General features: G+C 38.8%; 2 protein-coding genes across 2 annotated transcripts; both read right to left on the bottom strand.

Moving 5' to 3' along the window:
* Positions 1-6: 6 nt before the first annotated feature.
* On the bottom strand, positions 7-12507 carry dnajc3b (DnaJ (Hsp40) homolog, subfamily C, member 3b). The gene is made up of 12 exons (XM_082147827.1): positions 12054-12507; positions 11067-11177; positions 10650-10774; positions 10497-10571; positions 8243-8386; positions 5952-6133; positions 5550-5669; positions 3791-3896; positions 3475-3595; positions 2702-2834; positions 1501-1649; positions 7-269 (listed from the first exon to the last, which is right to left on the bottom strand). Exons 1-12 carry the CDS (start codon positions 12139-12141, stop codon positions 124-126), a joined length of 1500 nt encoding a protein of 499 aa, XP_082003953.1. The 5' UTR covers positions 12142-12507; the 3' UTR covers positions 7-123.
* A 2746-nt stretch (positions 12508-15253) lies between these two features.
* Positions 15254-19790, bottom strand: cldn15a (claudin 15a). The gene is made up of 5 exons (XM_082148010.1): positions 19342-19790; positions 17863-18027; positions 17620-17701; positions 15889-15996; positions 15254-15758 (listed from the first exon to the last, which is right to left on the bottom strand). Exons 1-5 carry the CDS (start codon positions 19556-19558, stop codon positions 15662-15664), a joined length of 669 nt encoding a protein of 222 aa, XP_082004136.1. The 5' UTR covers positions 19559-19790; the 3' UTR covers positions 15254-15661.
* Positions 19791-22187: the final 2397 nt, after the last annotated feature.

Below are 22187 nucleotides of genomic sequence, written 5' to 3' on the forward strand. Positions count from 1 at the left end.
AACAAAAACAAACTCCCCCTTTGATAAGATTCCTCTAAAGTTCAGTTTGGATAACGCAGGTTCTCTAGTCAGGTTTCTTAGTCCAAATCATTGTCCGTTTAAACTGCATCAGCCGCTCTGTTATTAGTTGTACTGGAACTTGAAGTGGAAGTTTCCGTTCTCAAAGGGGTTGAAGCCAAAGGGCCATTCTCTGTTTCCTCCTCCTCCTCCACCCTGATGATTCTCAGGGTCCAGAGGGTCCTCGCCCGAATCAAACTTCTGACGCATTTCTGTACGGAAAACAACAAAGACGAATGCATATATTTGAAGGTAAACAATCTTCATACATCCAGCGAAAACAAAACGTTAAAGTGCCCCTGTTATGCTATTTTTCCTAACTTTGTTTTGAAGGTCTTCTCTCCTACAACAGGTTTACATGCATCAAGTCAAAGAAACAATTTCAGTTTCTCATATACTTTGCACATCACCTCATATCTCAAAGATTCTCAAACGACACGTCCAAACATTCGGTCTCTCCAAATCCCTCCTTTCCGCAAGTCTACTCTGCTCTGATTGGTCAGATGGACCAGTCTGTTGTGATTGATCTACTCTGCTCTGATTGGTCAGATGGACCAGTCTGTTGTGATTGGTCTACTCTGCTCTGATTGGTCAGATGGCCCAGTCTGTTGTGATAGGTCTACTCTGTTCTGATTGGTCAGATGGCCCAGTCTGTTCTGATTGGTCAGATGACCCAGTCTGTTGTGATTGATCTACTCTGCTCTGATTGGTCAGATGGCCCAGTCTGTTGTGATTGGTCTACTCTGCTCTGATTGGTCAGATGACCCAGTCTGTTGTGATTGATCTACTCTGCTCTGATTGGTCAGATGGCCCAGTCTGTTGTGATTGGTCTACTCTGCTTTGATTGGTCAGATGGCCCAGTCTGTTGTGATTGGTCTACTCTGCTCTGATTGGTCAGACAGCCCAGTCTGTTGTGATTGATCTACTCTTCTCTGATTGGTCAGATGGCCCAGTCTGTTGTGATTGGTCTACTCTGCTCTGATTGGTCAGATGACCCAGTCTGTTGTGATTGGTCTGCCACTTACAGCATTTTCTCGACATGTCGACAACATGAACCAAACTCTTCCAGTCTCTGCTACAACTACAGTGTTTGAGGGTCAAAGTAGACGTTGTTCACGGGCAACTACATAGGTTTGTAACAGGAAGTGAAACTGGAATTACTGACGACTCATTTCGGCAGTTCAGAATCTATTCAATAACCTTATTTGTCGTGCACTTTGATCTTTGAAACTTTCCAGACTTTTACATTCACAAAAAGCTATTACACACTGCATGAAAGATAATATTCGAAAAAGCATAACAGTGGCACTTAAAAAAAAAAAAAAACTGACAGAAAACTTTTTCAAAAACAGACTTACTGGAAAGAACATTGACAACCATGTGTTTTTACATGTTTCATTTCGGATTTGCTATCACATGTTTCACTCGGATTTGCTATCTTACCTGGATCTGTAAGCACTTCCTTTGCTGATGCAATATCAATAAACCTTTTCTCTGCCTCTTTCTTGTCTGCTTCAGACTGGAAATTATCAGGATGCCACTGCTGAGCCAGCTTTCTGTATGCTTTTATGATTTCCTGTTTGTTGGCACTCCTGAAAACAAGTGAAAAGAAACAAGAATTTCTGTCAAACAATGTTCTTTTGGCTTTCACATGTATGCTTATTACTATCTACTAATAAAGATTTCAGTTTCCACATCAAAGCTTCTACTTGTTTCAATTGAGAATACCATCTCAACAGCCATTTATGAGCACTGTTTATTCGTACAACACATTTAAGCTTTTAAAAACTCACACGGTGCGTCCAAAATCGCATGCTGTATAGTAGGAACTACATTTGGTTTGAAGCTTGGTTTGTGACTGTTAAAAACTATGTTCTATGTATAAGAATATGGGTAGTATAAATGAAATTCGGACGTACTACATCCGCCATGTTACTGTCATGTGACCTACCAAGGTCAGTTGCGTCGCTTCACTACCATTTATAAATCCTCTCCTGTGGCCTCATGGTAGTAGGTCATCCGGGTAATCTTTTCGATTTCGGACGCAGCGACAGTGTATGCTACAGTCTCCATGCTTAGGGTGTCCTGGATACCAATATTTTAACAATTCAGAAAAGATGACTCACTGTCTGGCCAATTGACATTTTGGTTTGGAGATAAAGGTTAGGTTAGGGTCATGATTTTTCAGTAGTATTACAACATACTGAGTGAATATTAGCGCAGTTTGTGGTTTGCTTTTTGCATCTGATAGAGCGTTTGAACGTCAGAATTAACAAGTGGATTTTAAGTGCACCAGCACAACAACCACCAGCACAACAACATTTTCTGCATTATCATAGAACGATAGTAAGGGCTGGTTCACACAGAACGCGTATTTCCATTCCACTGCTCTAATTCTCCATTGTTTTTCAATGTAAACGTGCTAGACAGACATGTTTGACCAATGCACTCGCGTCTTTTGTAGAGTCTCGCGCGTGACGCGATGTTCTAACAATACGGCGCTCAAGTTGAAATAAGTTTCACTTTTAAAAAAACACATTGCGGGGGGGGTTTTCTTCACTTCACTGACTTGCGTATGTGAGCGGCCCCTAACACTGTTATTAACATTTTAAAGCAGGATTCTGATCGTAAGTCATTGCCTTACCTGCTGACCCCCAGGATCTTGTAATAGTCCCTCTTGCGAGAAAGCTTGAGGAGCTTCTGTGCTCGATCAAGACCTTCACGAATCTCTTGGTTGTCTTGATCAAACTCCCGAGCCTCCTGATAGTCTTCCACAGCTGAGCAGAGGAACAGAGGAAGAAGCATTTTCATACATACAAAATTAAAATCCTTACATGGTATTAAGATGCATTTTGGTCGATCCGATCAGCTGAATACAGGGTCTTGTGTTCGAACAGCCACTAAAGACTGTCTACTCTCCTCCTACTGACCTCATGCGTAAACATTATGGGAAGCGGCTAGACAGGCGTGATTTAAACTAACGGCTGAAGACCCAAGTTTGGTATGAAGATGAAAAACGCACCAAGCACAATGTTCTCTCACCATTCCTGATTTCTAACACACACTCACAGCGTTCGGCTGATCTTGCAGCTCAGAGCAGAAACTAAAGCTGATGCTCTCTGTGTGTTTTTTCCGTTCGTCTCCGGTCGTGTTCATATGTAAATTGCGTGAGCTTATTTTGTTCATTAGATTGAAAGATCTGACAAAGCCCACACATTTACCCGCTCATAGACCCTCCCCTCGAAGAAATCAGGACAGAAGTTGTTGAAAGTGGACAAAAGAGTCGGATTAAACAGGAATGTGTCTCCCTCGTCCACTTGTGATCCGATCGACCAAAACGCATCTTAATACCAGGTGTAAACAGGGCCTATATAGTAATAAATGAGTAAATATTATAAAATAAAATATAAATTCTACCTTTCTCATATTCCTGCAGTAGGATGTAGGCCTCCGCTCGGTCCCGGAGGATGTGGATATTCTGAGGTTCTCTCTGGTGAGCTTCTGAACAAATGTCTAAGGCTTCCTCACCTTCCTTCATCTGGAGGAGTCACAAGAGAAAACCACAACCAATGAGATGAAGGCTAGACACCAAAGCCTGACTTGAACATGGTCTTGCATTATTCACCTCTAATGATGTGAAAGAGCACATACCACATTAATGGTAACTAGAAGGTCCTTTAAATTTGTAATATAACAGCATAATGACTATATTACATTTTGTAATGGCACATACTTTGACTAAGCAGAAACAGATCCTCTCCTTTGCTTTATTAATGTAGAACGCAACATTCGGCTCTGTTCGCATCACAGACTCATACTTATCAATGGCTTCCTGATACCTGCCAATCAAGAGCAAAAGACAAAAACAATTAATAAATAGTCAGAATGATGATGATGTCTGCAAAGTCTGGAATGATAGAAAATCATTTTGATAGAAACACTGTATGATACAGAGCCATTCAAAACCAAGTCAGTAACACTTCTTTTTTTGAAGAAATTAACACTTGTATTCAGCAAGGATGCATTCAATTGATAAAAATGTGATATTAAAGACATTTATAGTGTTACAAAAGATTTATATTTCAAATAAATACAGTTCTTTTTAACGTTATGTTCAAATGTTCAAAAAGACTGAGCTTCTCGTCCTCCCTGCCAATCCATCTCTACAGCACGACTTCACCATCCAGCTAGAGTCATCATTAATCACCCCATCAAGATCGGTCAGAAATCTTGGAGTAACGTTTGATGACCAGCTGACCTTCACTGATCACATTTCAAAGACAGCTCGATCATGCAGGTTTGCACTGCACAACATCAGGAAGATCAGGCCTTTCCTAACTGAGCATGCAACACAACTTATCGTCCAGGCCCTGGTCATCTCTAGGCTTGACTACTGCAATGCCCTTCTGGCTGGACTCCCAGCATGTGCGACCAAACCCCTACAGATGATCCAGAATGCTGCAGCTCGTCTTGTCTTCAACGAGCCCAAGAGGGCCCACGTCACTCCTCTGTTCATCTCTCTGCACTGGCTACCTCTCGCTGCTCGCATCAAGTTCAAGGCACTGACGCTTGCTTACAGAACTATCACAGGCTCAGCTCCCTCCTACTTTCACTCACTCCTACGAGTCTACATCCCTACCAGACACCTACGATCGGTCAACGAGCGACGTCTCGTGGTTCCATCACAGAAAGCCACAAAATCACTTTCCAGAACATTCTCATTCACAGTTCCATGCTGGTGGAACGCTCTCCCCACCCTCATCCGGAATGCAGAATCCCTGACAACATTCAAAAAACAGCTGAAAACCAATCTCTTCCGTGAGCACTTAACCTTATAGAAAAAAAAAAAGAAAAAAAATCCTTTCCCTTTGAAACATCACTTATCAGGCTTATGCTACTCTGAATAATACCTGAACTTCGTATTTTGAGCAATTCCTGCGTTGTTGTTGCTTTTGCCTCTTTATGATGACTCGCTGAATTTAGTCCTAATTTGTAAGTCGCTTTGGATAAAGGCGTCTGCTAAATGACTAAATGTAAAAAATGTAAATGTAAATGTAAATAATCCAGAAGAAAAAAGAAAAGAAAAAAAATGACAGGTTTCCACAAAGCAATAAACAAAACAACTGTTTTAAACATTAATAATAATAATAAAATAAATGTTTCTTGAGCATCAAATCATCATATTAGAATGATTTCTGAAGGATCATGTGACACTGAAGACTGGAGTAATGATGCTGAAAATTCAGCTTTACCATCACAGGAATAAATTATATTTCAAAATATGTTAAATTTAATATTTGACAACAAAAAATAATTTTACTTCAAAACCATCACAAAGGTTTGAATGGTAGTGTTTGCAATAAAATAAAATAAATGAACACAAAAATAGTTAAAAATAAAATACTATACTTTATAATATCTCATTAATATACTATGACGAATCTCAAATAAAGGCCACTCTAGAAGCGACGGGGAAGAGATGTTTTCAGCACCTCTGTTCTGAGATCAGCTCTTCTGCAGAGTCCAGCTGCTTGCTGAGCTTCTTGACCTGTTTGTAGTGGGCAAAACACTCCTTGTCATCCTGATCCAGCTTCAGACACTCACGGACATGACTGAAAACAGAAACAAAGAAGGAAAGACAAAGTGAACAGCGGCAAAAGAAAGAGACATCTTTCCTTTTAGATTCAGTTTGATATGGTGTTTCTACGGCTACATGCACACGGTCAGTGTGTGGGTCTGACAACTGTATTTACTAACAGGTACGACCCTCGAATTATCCTTAAAACTACCAACAGGAGAAGCTTGAATACTGAATTCAATTACCAAATTCCTAACTAAAGAATGCAGCTGTCAAAACAAGCCTGACAACTTGACATTTAGCTTGCTGTACATACTTAAGTGAGTCGTGATGCTCGCCTAAACTGTAATGTAGTTGACTGAGTTTGAGGAAGCCTGCTCGGTTGTCCGCACGGAGACGAGTTGCTGGTGTCAGGTCCATAATGGCCTTCCTCGGCTCCCCGAGGCGGATGAAACACTCGGCTCTTAGTTCTCGAGACTCTGGGTCCCACGGAGAGAGCTGGGGAAACAAGAGAAAATGACTACAAGAACAAAGCTGGAGGACAACAAGGCATTCAAGCAGAGGTTTTGAATCTCTAGAGACATCTTAAGCCTTAGCTGCAACTTTTGATGTGTTATTTGTCTTTGTCTTTTATTTGTAGGGCCATTAATGGTGCAGTAAGAGATTTCTGAGAAACACTGTTGGTATTTGAAATCAACCCAAACAAACACACCCCTCCCTTCATTGCTCCGCCCACAAAACGTACAACACGCAGTGAAAGAGTGGATGTCTTTTTATCACAGCTGAAGTGAAGAAGAAAAAATACTTCACGAAATATAAAGTGAAGATAAGCAAAAAATAAACAGTACACTCCTCAAAATACAACCATCCCCACTTTCAAAAGCGCTTCTGAGAAATCACTCACTGCACCTTTGAGGTAAACAACTCAAAATAAGGGAAAGTGAGATCAACAATGATAATATGATAAGTGATAAAAGGTTTAATTCTTCAAGAATACTTGACCTAAAAAAAAACGTTCATATTTTCAGTGAAAAAAATCTGGAAAAAGATCTGCACATGAAAAAAAGCTAAATATTTTCAGGGAATAAAGGCTGTTATTCAGGAAGGACGCATTAAATGGATTAAAAGTTACAGTAAATCAGCATTTCAGAATGATTTCTGACACTGAAGACTGGAGTAATGATGCTGAAAATTCAGCTTTGCGTCACAGGAATAAATTACATTTTACAATTTATTCAAATAGAAAACATTTGTTTCAAATCATAATATTACTGGTTTACTGTATTTCTGAACAAATAAATGCAGCCTTGCTGAGCAGGCGAATTCTTTCAAAAACAATAAAATCTCAAAATCTTTGAACAACGGTATAAATTTGTGATTCAGAAGACTTTCAATTAAAGCTGGAATGAATGACTCACTCATACTTCATTTGTTTCTTTACTGGATGAATCAGCGAAGTCTTCCTAACTCAACACGAGCTGCTGAGTCTTCAAGAAATTGCTGGACGCACCTTTTTCATCAACACCTGACCCATGTCTACTAACACTATTCTATATATCTATTTTTTTTAAAAGCTTGCTACGTGTACTCTGCTGGACTAACTGGGACTAGTCATGGCTCTTGCATATAGTTGCCCTATTGTTGGTTTGATTGCTTCTATTGTTCTCCTCATTTGTAAGTCGCTTTGGATAAAAGCGTCTGCTAAATTATTTAATGTTATGTGATGTAAATGTGCAGCTCTACTTTCAATGTAGTTCACAAGTTCTATAAATGTATTTTATGTAAATATTCTGTCTTTTTTGGAGCTTTACAGTACCCTGGAAATCCAGAGTTCTCGCGAGAGCACAAGTTGAATTTTCTCAGCGAGTTTACTCTGGCGTCGAGTAATGATGCTCATTAAATATGTCCTTGTATCCGAGCTGCACCAATCACATCGGGTTATCTGATATAGGCGGGCCAGAGGCGAGCTAAACAGATGACGACATCGCTGCAACGTCAAAGTCATTAGTAAACATTGCAAGATCGCTATGGATGAACACCAGTTGTTTGAAACGGCTTTGGCCGCTACAATGAACGAGTTAGACTTGGCTTTTTATCTAAAAGAGGAACAGAAGACGGTGCTCGAATCCTTCCTTTGCAAGAAGGACGTTTTTGCTGTTTTGCCGACCGGATACGGCAAGAGTCTAATCTACCAGTTAGCTCCGCTGGTAGCTAAGCGTATGGGGCTTGTTGTGATTGGTCGTAGTGTTATCCAATTGCGTGCAGTGAGATTTTCAAATGCATGCTTGGTGCCGCCCCTCAAGCTGGACGATTTTCATTAGTCGATGCCAGACCATTAATCTTTCAGATTTGGGTCTGGATTTCCAGGCTAGCTTTACAGAATAACTCACATACCAATTTTTCTTGTACTTAAAACATTCTAGAATCTGATAATGATTCTGAGTTTCATGAAAAAAAAAAAAAAAAGTCAAATGGCTTTGAAAAAACACGAGGATGAATAAATAATACCTACCATCCTTTTCAGTTTTGTGTGAACTATCCCTTTAATATTCCTATAAGCAACACCTGTTGCTGCTGCATGTGTATTAGGTCTCCAGACTAACTCACCTCTATGACTCGCTCCAGCACCTGGACAGTAGTGGTGTAGTCTCCATGGTGATAGGCCTCATGTGCCTCTTCCTGGAGTAACTCCAGCTCATCGGCCTTGTGGAGCTGGTCATGTGCTTCCTCATGATCCGGGGAACGCTTCAGCTGCGAGAGAGAGCGAGCAGTTAACAGGGCAGACGGCAGGAACAGAGCAAGTAGATGCAGAATGTGATCTGGTTTGAGAATGAAGTTGGCAGGTTTTAAAGGGATAGTTCACCCTAAAATGAAAATCAAGTCATCATTTACTCACCCTGGTGTTGTTCTAATGCCGTATGCACTTCCTTCTTTTATGGACCACAAAAGGATGCGCTCGTCCATATAATGGCAGTGAATAGCAACCAGCATCAAGCTTTTCAAAAAATGATTCAAAAGCATCACAGAATGATCCCATGCTACATATTCCAAGTTTTCTGGGGTTTATTTCAGAAAACTTGAAATTTAATGTATTATTTAATGAAAATCCTGATTTTGGCCATTGATCTTCTGTTCTCGACTGCACGTTCATGAGACTCTATAGAGTGGTGTAGGTATGACATCACTTTGTAGGCCAAAACGCAGAAGCAAGTTGCATGTCAGCACTTCCGGTTCCATCATCCCGAAGTCAATGGGTTTTTTTTTAATGGGTTTTTGGTTAAATGGCTGAAATAAAGTCTGTGGTGACGCAAGCTCAAGACACTTTTGCCCCACTTGTGATTTTTTGAAGCTGTTAAGTGTCTTGAAAAAGGCGGTTGAGAGCAAGTGGCTAAATGGGACTACAGAGGCAGTCGAGGAGATTAAACAGGGAAACTCAGTCCGCTTTTACAGCTTCGTTATGCTTATAATTGTGATATTATAAACTTTTCTAACTTAAACTTCCTGGGAAAATGTTTTTTTTAGATAAAAGCTGAAAGAGTTGTCAGAAGCTTAGTGATGGTGACGTTGAATTCATGAGACGGGGGTGTAGTTCGTTTATAGTCTACCTTTAGCTTTTAACTTCTGGCGACTGCTGCATTTAGGCTTCAAAATTCATAAAGGTTGTGTTCATCTCTAAAATTTGATGGACAAAACGTGTAAGTATCATAAACTTTTGTTGATCACAGAGCTTGTTTTTAGCAATAATCCAAAAGCCTATGGGAAAGTCCTATTGGTTTTTCTAGAGGTAACCAGCGTGATGCTAACTGCCGGTTGGCCTACAAAGTGACGTCATACCCGCTCCACTCTATAGACTATGTAGCCCCGCCCCTTTTCAGCGCTGCGCTCGTTGTCTTTTGACTTCTGGTCTGTATTTTGACAGCGATTTTGCATGTTTATTAATGAACGGCTCGTTTTAAAATATTCCCGGTCAACTGACGTTTGTTAAGTCATCTGCTTTAAACATCACAGTCCTCATGATAACTTTCGTTAACTTTACATTAAGTAAATCCACTTCAAAAGCTAATTACTCCTGGACAGCAATGCCATAGAAATATACAGGGCGACCGCAAAAACGGAAGTTAAAAGACAATATTCTAAAGATGGCGGCGCCCTCGTTTCTATAAGAGCCACAGTTCACTCCGACTCGCCCAGTCGAAAAAGCACACAAGATGTGAGAAATCAAGACTAACTGAAATACAATCCATGTACTTTTTTACTCTCTGAGGTGAATATATATATATTGTGTTTGTCGCAACAAGAAGTTATGTTCACATCTGTCATTCTGACTTTCATCAGACAACCGGGGTCTAGTCCGGAGATATTCAACTCAGTGAAGAAAGTACACAGATACTTTTTTGGGGGATTTCTAGGCGTTGTATTTCACATCGCGTTTTCACTAGTCTTGATTTTTCACATCTTGTGTGCTTTTCCTGGTCGAGTCGGAGTGAACTGAAGCTCTAATGAGTCTCATGAACACGCAGTCGAGAACAGAAGATCAACGGCCAAGGTCAGGATTTTTGTTAAACACTACATTAAATTTCAGGTTGTTTTTCACCAAACCCTATCGTAAACCCCCAGAACACTTGGAATATACGGCACGTGTAACATGGGATCATACTGTGATACTTTTGCATCTTTTCTGAAAAGCTTGACGTTGGTCTCTATTCACTGCCATTATATGGATGAGCACGAGAGGGACTTTATCATCTCCTTTTGTGGTCCGAAAAAGAAAGAACGGCATTAAAAAACAACAACAGGGTGTGTAAAAGATAATATTTCATTTCAGGGTGAACTATCCCTTTAAGGGAATTGTTGTACTCACTACCGCTTGGAAGTCTTCTCTGGCCTCTTGAGTACTTCCTTGTTTCAGCAGAATATTACCCCTCTGCAGTCTGGCCTGAAAACATGCACACACCATACTGAGTGTTTACACCTATAACCCGGTTTGATATCACAACAACAAAATGTAACTCACAGCGAGGAAGTCTGGCTTGAGCTGAATGGCTTGGGTCAGGTCTGGCAGCGCTGACTTGGACTTGCCCATGGCCAGGAAAACGGCGGCCCGTTTGTAGTACGTCAGGTAGTTCTTAGAGTCGCCCTCTATTTAGGAAGTTTGAATTGGTTAATGAAGTGTAACTGAACCTTTTCTTAATTTTTGAATGATCTACATACACTGAAATTAAATGCATTTTTAGTACTGAATAGCAAAATAATTAAGCTACCGTTCAAAAATCTTTCTGAAAGTCTCTTCTGCTCACTGTGTTTATTTGACCCCAATCTTTTGAACAGTAGTTTAGCTTTCATGTGTGATGATTGCACGTGTGTGTGTGTGTGTGTGTGTGTGTGTGTGTGTGTGTGTGTGTGTGTGTGTGTGTGTGTGCATGGGTCTTACCCACAGCTGAATGATAATGAGACAGGGCCTCAGCTAACTGTCCGGCTGCCAGCAGCTTACGGCCCATTTCCAGATGATGCTCGATCTCAACAGGTGTGGCGCCCAAAACACCTGAAACGAAGCGACTTACACATGACACCAGGCCTCGGACATTTTGGAGTGATTTAAATGAGAAATGACTGGATGTCAGAACAGCTTCTTCCTGGGGCAGCTTAAAAAAAAACCCTCCATCTGCCTCATGGGATTGAGTTTACATGCTTTATATACATGTTTACATTTACATACCCAAAAAGTTAAGCATTTCTGTAACGTCATAAAAACAAAACTCCTTTGCATATTGTGTTTCGGTTCACAATGGCAGCACAAAAAGTGAAAGCAAGCAGGATTGATTTGGAAAACAAAACCTAAAATTACTAACTACCTTCTCTACTTACTTTCTATCACTTCTAAACCTCGTGAAGTACCTTGTAATGACACATCAAACAAATCATGTACAATAATAACACGGTATTACTATTGTACTGTGAAATCAGACCAGTCAGGGAATTTTTAAATAACGTGTGCTTCAAATCCTACTGAGCTGTCAATACAGTATCCTTGTGTATCAGATGGCATTAAAATTGTGTCTAGATACGCATATCACTAAGTTTTATAAGCCAATCTGATTTTAAACTATTTTTCGAAAGACTTCTTCTTTGTCACTTCCTGTTGAGCACCTGTAAACGTATCATGATAGAGTAAAGGTATCATCAGATTATGATGCCATGGTGTTCTGAAATACATTTCATGATTACCATATTTGAGTACAATGGTATTTTAAGTGGTAAGTGTGGCAATACCATAGTATTAACATGGTACATGTCCAAAGACATGGTAATACTATGGTACTTCCCGGACAACTTAGTACAGGAAACCTGACAAAACCTGAAATCCTTTGCATATAAACATAATCTCATGTATGGAAGAAGAATAAGAGTGAAATCTCACCGTCCAGCTGTAGGTCCAGGACCACACAGAGCAGAGACAGGGAGGACAGGACACTGTTCAAACCTCTCCGCCGTCCCGAATCCATCATGACATCTATCAATCACACCCCCGATACACAACCGTATGTCTTCCCACTGTGCTTCACAACAAGCAATATGACAGAAAGAGTGTTTATCCTCAGATCACCATAACAGCGGCATATCCGGCATTCTTGGTGAGGAGATGTTTCTGTTGTCCGGGTTATAAATATGTCCGAGTTGAATAAAGGAATGTGAAACTCTAGTTCCGTGTGTCTCTCAATAAGTGTATGATACTTTGTATTGAGTTGTTTCTTAGCCCCGTGTGACAGTGACTGTGCACAACAGTTGTCGGACACGAACTTTATGAGGTCTCCTTTTACTGAACCTCTTAGGTGTACAATTCAAATTGCCCTACATTTCAGCGCGGTGACATCCGTGTTTGTCGACGAACGTGGTCTCGTCCCATTGGCCGAATTATTTTAGCGCACTGGACGAACACGCCCACATCTAGCAATGGACTGATAGTTGATATATGACCCATCATCCTTTACTAGAGATGAAAAGTCTATTCTCGCCTCGACGAGTCTCGGGAGTAAAGGAAACCGTGGAGACCATGGTAAATATCTGTCTATTCTATTCTATTCTATTCTATTCTATTCTATTCTATTCTATTCTATTATTCTAATCTATTCTATTCTGTTATATTATATTATATTAATTATATTATATTATATTATATTATATTATATTATATTATATTATATTATATTATATTATATTATATTATGTTATGTTTTATAAAGCTCCTATAGCATTATGGAATAGAATACAACATAAAAGAATCACCAGTCTCGTAGTAAAGGAAACCGTGGAGACCATGGTAAATATCTGTGTTTATTCTATTCTATTATTCTATTCTATTATGTTGTGTTTTATAAAGCCCCTATGGCATTATGGAATAGAATACTTAAAAAAAACACCAAGTTTCTGTAGTGAAGGAAACTGTGGATACCATGGTACATATATGTCTGTTCTATTCTATTCTATTCTATTCTATTCTATTCTATTCTATTCTATTCTATTCTATTCTATTCTATTCTAGTATGCTGTGTTTTAAAAGCTCATATAGCATGATGGAATAGAATACAACATAAAATAATCACCCAGTCTTGGTAGTAAAGGAAACCATGCATACCATGGTTAATATCTGCCTATTCTATTCTATTCTATTCTATTCTATTCTATTCTATTCTATTCTATTCTATTCTATTCTATTCTATTCTATTCTATTCTATTCTGTTATATTATATTATATTGTGTTTTCTAATGCTCCTATAGCATTATGGAATAGAATACAACATAAAATAATCACCCAGTCTTGGTAGTAAAGGAAACCATGCATACCATGGTTAATATCTGCCTATTCTATTCTATTCTATTCTATTCTATTCTATTCTATTCTATTCTATTCTATTCTATTCTATTCTGTTATATTATATTATATTGTGTTTTCTAATGCTCCTATAGCATTATGGAATAGAATACAACATAAAAGAATCACCAAGTCTCGTAGTAAAGGAAACCGTGGAGACCATAGTAAATATCTGTGTTTATTCAATTCAATTCAATTCAATTCAATTCAATTCAATTCAATTCAATTCAATTCAATTCAATTCAATTATGTTGTGTTTTATAAAGGCCCTATGGCATTATGGAATAGAATACTTAAAAGAACCACCAAGTCTCTGTAGTAAAGGAAACTGTGGATACCATGGTAAATATGTCTGTTCTGTTCTATTCTATTCTATTCTATTCTATTCTATTCTATTCTATTCTATTCTATTCTATTCTATTCTATTCTATTCTATTATGCTGTGTTTTAAAAGCTCATATACCATGATGGAATAGAATACAACATAAAAGAATCACCCAGTCTTGGTAGTAAAGGAAACCATGCATACCATGGTTAATATCTGCCTATTCTATTCTATTCTATTCTATTCTATTCTATTCTATTCTATTCTATTCTATTCTATTCTATTCTATTCTATTCTATTCTATTCTATTCTAGTATGCTGTGTTTTAAAAGCTCATATAGCATGATGGAATAGAATACAACATAAAATAATCACCCAGTCTTGGTAGTAAAGGAAACCATGCATACCATGGTTAATATCTGCCTATTCTATTCTATTCTATTCTATTCTATTCTATTCTATTCTATTCTATTCTATTCTATTCTATTCTGTTATATTATATTATATTGTGTTTTCTAATGCTCCTATAGCATTATGGAATAGAATACAACATAAAAGAATCACCAAGTCTCGTAGTAAAGGAAACCGTGGAGACCATAGTAAATATCTGTGTTTATTCAATTCAATTCAATTCAATTCAATTCAATTCAATTCAATTCAATTCAATTCAATTATGTTGTGTTTTATAAAGGCCCTATGGCATTATGGAATAGAATACTTAAAAGAACCACCAAGTCTCTGTAGTAAAGGAAACTGTGGATACCATGGTAAATATGTCTGTTCTGTTCTATTCTATTCTATTCTATTCTATTCTATTCTATTCTATTCTATTCTATTCTATTCTATTATGCTGTGTTTTAAAAGCTCATATACCATGATGGAATAGAATACAACATAAAAGAATCACCCAGTCTTGGTAGTAAAGGAAACCATGCATACCATGGTTAATATCTGCCTATTCTATTCTATTCTATTCTATTCTATTCTATTCTATTCTATTCTATTCTATTCTATTCTATTCTATTCTGCCGTGCATGATGGAATAGAATACAACATAAAATAATCATCCAGTCTCAGTAGTAAAGGAAACTGTGGAGACCATGGTTAATATATATCTATTCTATTCTGTTCTGTTCTATTCTATTCAATTATGCTGTATTTTATAAAGCTCCTTGAGTATTTAAGAATAGAATACAACATAAACGAATCATCCAGTCTCGGTTGTAAAGGAAACCGTAGTTTCCACTGTATTTAATTGCTATTGTTATTGATAGGCCTATGTATATCAGAAAAAAATGAAAATAAGATTAAATAGTGTAAATAATCAAATTTCTGTAAGAGTGGAAAATAAAATATGAAATGTAGGATTATTGTTGGTATTACGTGAGCCTTGTCAAACAATAAAACATCCCTAAATACATAATGGCCTTTTTAATGTCATGTATGTTTAATGTTTGTATAAAATACAGCATATAAAACAGGGTCATTTGTACAAATAAATGGAGAAAAGATCATCAACACATTATGAATCCTTCTTTTCTATATATACCTTGATTCATGAAACTACGGCAAAAGAATTCTGAACCAAATTGAAGCATTTTCATTGTGTAATTCCTATTCAGTGAATCAACTCTTACATTCTGTATAATGTTCTCCGAGGTGTTTTTGCACAGCAAAACTGACATGGTAACATTTTACATGATTTACGACTTATTCTTAGGAGGCCAAAAACTGCCAGTGCGTCTCTATAAATATTTACATAATTGCACAGACGGAATATTAACAGTCAACTGCTATATTAAAATATCATGTTTGCCCAGAATTGCTTCATTTAGACGTAGGCATTTCTTCCATAAGTGCTCTGAGCTTCTCTCCTGGATGTGGACGTTGAGTAAACCGTTTCTCGCGTGGGCTGGTAAGGGTAACCTCTGCAAGAATGAAAGAAACACACAAATTCATTAAAATAACTAGAATGGGGAAAATATTATAGGAGCACATTACGACTCATGTAAAGATAACAGAAGTGTGTGAGTGAGTGTGAGCAACAAAGCAACTCACGTCTTCTCGCTTGAGCCTAATTTGCAGCTGAACATGAGACAAGCTCCTCCACAGATGGAGAGGACACCCGAGGCCCAGCCGATGTATAAAGCCTCCCCAATCTCATACCTACGGCACACCACAAAAACAACAATATATTCAGCTCACTTCAGTGTAACATACATAAGTTTCACTCGTTATTAAAATTGCTTTCAAACTAAAGTTAAAGGCCCACTGAAGTGCCTTGAAACACACAGTATTATTCAGTGTTTTTATATAATTTCCAGTGAAACAGGAAGAGAGGGCGGGACATATTGAACAGCTCCTCCTTTTTTTTTTAATAGCCAATAGCGTTTAGTTTATATCACAGTTCGGGTAGAGCTGTTGAGCTCAGTAAAGCCGCAGTTTCCTCATAATCTCCTCCATATCGCTTTAAAACATAGCATTTTGTGCAGAATTCAAATAGGTCCGATGTTTTTGTGGTCTCGCGCATATGAATGAACCATATAGAAAACAGTAAATTTGTGAACAAGTGACCGATTTTAGCTTCAGCGTCAATTTATATAGTAGGGGGCGGAGCTTCAGATTCTAGAGAGCATTTGATTGGTCAGAAAATCTGATGAGAAGCTGAAGTGCCGAGTGATGTCATCAAAATCATTGATTTTGAGAGTGAGAAACTGTAAGTTTTGAATGCTTATATTTCTTCTAAATGCGAATGTTGTCATTGTTTTGGAGCACACTAGCTTATAGATAACAGTAAGCATATTCATATTCATACTAAAAGCTAAAAAACTTCCATTTTGATTTCATGGGGACTTTAAAGTGTGCTAATATTTTCTATTGTGACGTGTATTCGAGTGAAATGGCTTCTTGGAGGAAAAAATTTAGGGAGGGACTTGATTTTGCCCGTCTGTAATTGAATGGATGGTTGTGGTTTGCAACTGGCCAATCTCGTGTGAGTGACAGGTCGTCCCACCCTCACGCCAGTAAACACACGGCCCTGTCCCAAATGGCACACATGCACTTCATATGCACTTACGGTCGTGTGGACTTATAATAGCCACCGTGTGGCGTGCACGTGATAATGAAGTCCATGAGACTATAGGACAGGGTTCCTCAAATCCGGTCCTGCCCTGCAGAGTTTAATTACAACCCTAATCAAACACACCTGAGCCAGTCGAGGACTTCAGAGTTACTGGAAGATTGCAGGTAAGTGAGTTTGAGCTAAACTCTGCAGGACTGCTGGATTTGAGGAATTGTCCTGTTACACTCTCAGAAAAAAAAGGTATAAGAGCGGTCACTGGGGTGGTACCTTTTCAAAACGTATGCTTTTATACCTCATTTACCCCTGAAGGGTCCATATTAGTATCTTAAAGGAACATAATATTATCTAAATTGTAAATATTAGTACCTTTTCAAAGGGGACTGGTCCAGTGACAGATTTTGTACCTTTCTTTCTGAGAGTGTACAGACTGTGAGATTTGGCCAATCCTATAAGATCATTACAGACCACACTGTACGACATGATTCAATTATATAATAAAATACTATTCAATTACCGTAATGTCAGGCTAAAAAAATATGCACCCTCGATACGCACTTTTGCCGGCAATTCAGTAATAGTCTGCAGTTTATTTAAACAAATACTTTGTAAAACCGTGCAGCCAGAGGCACCTGTTGGATGTGAGTAGAGTGGAGTCAGCAGGGGGCAGCATTTCCCTCTAAACTCTTTAATAGTGAGATCTTACTCACTTTTGCCCGGGGTAGAGCGGGTTGAAGAACTCTTGAGTGATGTTTGCAGCGTACCATGACACTGATACCATCGTGCACAAACCTTTACAAGAGATCAAAAACATAGCCATAAAGATTAACAGATAATAGCAGTAACGCATCCTGATGAGTGAATCTAAGATAGCCTATGCATGCATGTATAGGCCTACATTCCAGTCGTCATTCTATAGCCTAATATTGATATTAAATATGAATGTGTTTTACCCTGCAGAAGGAAGAGTACGCCTCCGGTTCCGGCGAGTCTGCCCTTCAGGAGGTAGTTCTCCCCGCCGGCCTTCGAGCACTGCATGCCGATCAGTGTCGCGACCACCGCGAACGAGCCGCACACCACAGCCGCGATCATCAGCGCGCGAGACGCCTGGATATAACCTGCGCGAGGAGGAGAGATAATAATACACTGACACACGTGCTGCCTGAAACACGTTACAGTAGTGCTGAAAAAGAACATATGAAGGACTGTAAATACAAGAATTAGCCTACCTAAAGATATACAAATAAACAGCATAAGAAAGAAAGAAAGAGAAAGAAAGAAAGAGAAATATAAATGAATTACTAGGCCTATAAATAAATAAATAAATGAATGAATGAATGAATGAATGAATGAATGAATGAATGAATGAATGAATGAATGAAGGAAGGAAGGAAGGAAGGAAGGAAGGAAGGAATGTAGAAGTGAAAGACCGACAAAGAAAATGCACAACTAACGAACTAAATAAATAAATAAATATATAGCCAAGTAAATAGTAGTAAACAAATACATTAAGTCAAATAAAATAAAATTACTTGACCGAGAACGAATAAATAAATAAACTTAAAGAAGGAAAGACCAACGAAGAAAATACATAAATATATTTAAACAGTAGTAGGCTACACAAATAAAGAAAGGCAAATAAATATAAAATATTTACCGAACTGAGAACGAAAAACAAACAAACAAATAAAGTCCTACAACAAAATTAGCCTACATAAATAAATAGTAGTAAACAAATAAATTAAAGTCAAATTAATATAAATAATTAGGCTACTGGACTGAGATAGATAGATAGATAGATAGATAGATAGATAGATAGATAGATAGATAGATTAAAAAATACATTAATAGTAAACAGTAACAAGTATAGAAAGACAAATAAATATAAAATATTTACTGAACTGAGAACGAATAAATAAATAAAAAGCCTAAATAAAAAAAAGGAAAGACCGGCAAGGAAAATACGTAAATAAATAATAAACAGTATTAAACAAAAAAAGAAAGACAAATAAATATCAAATATTTACTGACGTGAGAAAGCAAATAAATAAATACATAGGCCTAAATAAATAAAGACCGACAAAGAAAATAAATTCATGGACTGAGAAGGAAAAATAAAGAAAATTAAAGAAGAATAGCCTGACAAAGAAAATAGCCTATATAGCAGTAAACAAATAAACAGAAACATTGAAGGGGCTAAATAAATAAGAAACAAAACAAAAAAAGAAAGAAAGAAGGCAAGCAAGAAAGAAAGAAAGATAATTGCTCTAAATTATTCACAAAACATGTGTGCTGATGTGAGAAAATTCATGGTCACCAAAGTTCCCGCCAAAATTAAATTTATTTACATTGTTCATGTATGACAGTGGTCGCTAATATCAAGTTTCTACATCTGTGATGGTGAAATGATTAGTTTGAGAGGTGTTTTGTACCGGACAGGGCGAGCAGCGAGGGGAACTCGCGGCAGTTGTGCACTCCGGTCGAGTCCGTGGCGCAGGACATCCACAGGTTCTCGTACAGGGTGGAGGTGGTGATCACTGTCCCGTCCAACGACGACACTTTCCAGTAGCGGTTCGGGATTGTGATGCCAACCATGACCCAACTCACAAAGCCCAGAAACAAAGCTACGGCTTCAATAACCGGATCCATGGCTGCTTTTAGATCACACCGGCTCCTAAATCATCCACAATCAACGGCAGTATTCCTGAGTTAGGTATTGCTCTGCTTTATTTAGGCTAGTTTTGCTTTGCTGAGAAATTATTTGGCTATTTATTTCCAGGTGTTGTTGATTCAGCGAGCTGAGCCAGTATTTCCATGGAGAGTGAGATTACACCAGTGTGACACTCAAAACGTGTAGCTAAAAGCAGCGGTCATTTATAGGCTCTGTTTGCCCTCCCCTCTCCTGTCCTGCTTTTGCATTTTACACCCCGAAACTAAACAGCTGGTTATCACTAAAGTCCAATGGTCGCGGCCTGACCTTCACTGGCAAATTATGCATCGGTTATGCTGTATGGATTCAAACACATCGCACACTGTAAAATGTAATTAGTTGACTGACTTCAATGAGGAAGAAACCCGTTGCCACAGAAAAGTAGGCTAAATAAACTTCACTCTAGATTTAGCCTATGAATTAGGCCTGTATCTAAAATATAGCTATATATCACACTATACAGTTCAATAGTTTGGGGTTGGTATAAGTTTTTGGTAACACTTAGTTTGGGGTCCAATTAACTATATTAACTATATTTGCTTATTAGCATGCATATTAATAAGATATTGGCTGTTTATTAGTACTTATAAAATACATATTAATGCCTTATTCTGCATGACCATATAAAATACATATTAATGCCTTATTCTGCATGACCATATACATCCCTTATACTCAATACCTAGACTTAACTACTAACGATTAATAAGCAATTAGCAGTTTATTGAGGCAAAAGTCATAGTTCATAGTTAATTAAAAGTGAGAATTGGACCTAATCTAAAGTGTATCCAAGTAAAAAAAATTAATAAAAAAAAATCTTGTACTCACTCACCATCTTATACTCATCTTATACTCACAGAATTTTTTAACTCCGCCTTTGGTTAATTAATCCCGGGTAAAGTAGGAGGGTTGGGCGTGGGTTTGGCAACCTCACCCCATAAAACAATCTCTCGCCACTGAAACGACTAGTAAATCTAAACGTTGTCAAGCATCTAAATGCGGAGGAGACAACCGAATTACTATGACAGTAGAGGAGCAAAGCCCCTTTGGGGGCGGCATCCGATGCCAGATGAGAGGCTCGATCTTTGAGGCAAAAAATATCACGAAAATTGGAACATTGAACATGCGTACCTTGTACCAAACTAGCAAGCTTTTGCAACTTCTCCACGAATTTGACAAATACCAAATAGACATGCTTGGCATTACCGAAGTTAGATGGACAGGCAACAGTAAAATCATCAGTGACGATAAGACTATCATCTATTCCAGCCACAATTCAGACCATGTGCACGCCGTTGGCATTGTGCTGTCGAAGCAAGCAGCACCTTGATCACTTGGAAGCCAGTGTCTGACCGAATATTAACGGTTCGTTTACAAGCCCGACACGTGAAGATCACCGTGGTCCAGGTATATGCACCATTGAAGATGATACGGCCAAGGACACCATCTACGAACAACTGCAGGAAGAAATTGGCAGCATCCCACATCACAACCTTCTCCTGCTAATGGGAGGCTTTAACGCCAAGATCAGCGGAAACCGACAAGGTTTTGAGTGAAATATCGGGCCCTTTGGTTCAGCAACAATAACAAATGATAACAGAATCCGACTCTCCACTTTCTGCGCTGCAAATGTGTCGGAAATACATTCTTCAACCACAAGGAAATCCACAAGAAAACTTGGTGATCCCCTGATGGCCGAACACTAAATGAGATCGACTACATCTGCGTCGCAAAGTGATGGCGATCGTCTGTTCTTGATGTCAGAGTCCAGCGCAGTGCAGATGTGGCTTCTGACCACAACCTCCTTCGTGCCAAGTGTCGTTTGCGCTTCGTGTGGCGACTTTCCCCGCCTCAGCGACGCCGCCCATTCAATGTGACAAATCTCAAAGATGGGAACGTAAATGAGCGATTCCAGATCGAATTTCAGAATCGATTCCAGGCATTGGAACAGTCTGAGTCCATCGACCTGGAGGGCTGTTGAAAGCTTTTCCGAGAGACGGTGGTGGAGAGCGCAGAGGTTGCGATTGGTCGCCGAAGAGGGACCTACAAAGAGCGATGGATACAGGACGAGACATGGGGGTTGATTGATGAAAGACGGCACGCGAAGCAGCGACAGGATCAAGCGGCAAATGAAGATCAGTGTGCCCATGCCAAAAGAATTCACAGCGACTTGGACCAACAAGTCAAACCGAGCTGCCGTCGACTCGAGACAAGCGGGCCTGGTTTGAACAGCGAGGTGAGGAAGCCCAGAAAACTGCAGAAAGGAATGATTCAAAGACTCTATTCCGCATAGTACGTGATCTGTCAGGGCTAAAAGGAGACCACAGGGCGCCCATAAAGGATAAGCGTGGGAAGCCACTCTTGACCAAAGATCTTCCAACTGGACGAATTTGCGCAAACAGAATATACTGTACACTTAAAAATTGGAAGGCCACGGGCATAGATGAGATCGCCGCCGAGATGCTAAAAAATGGAGGCTGGGAGCTAATGCAAGCACTTACCAATCTGGTCAACGCCTGTTGGGTGGATGCAAAAGTCCCTGAAGACTGGCAGAAAGGGGTGATTGTC

Source organism: Leuciscus leuciscus, assembly GCF_965113295.1.
Source record: "Leuciscus leuciscus genome assembly, chromosome: 2".
Lineage (NCBI taxonomy): Eukaryota > Metazoa > Chordata > Actinopteri > Cypriniformes > Leuciscidae > Leuciscus > Leuciscus leuciscus.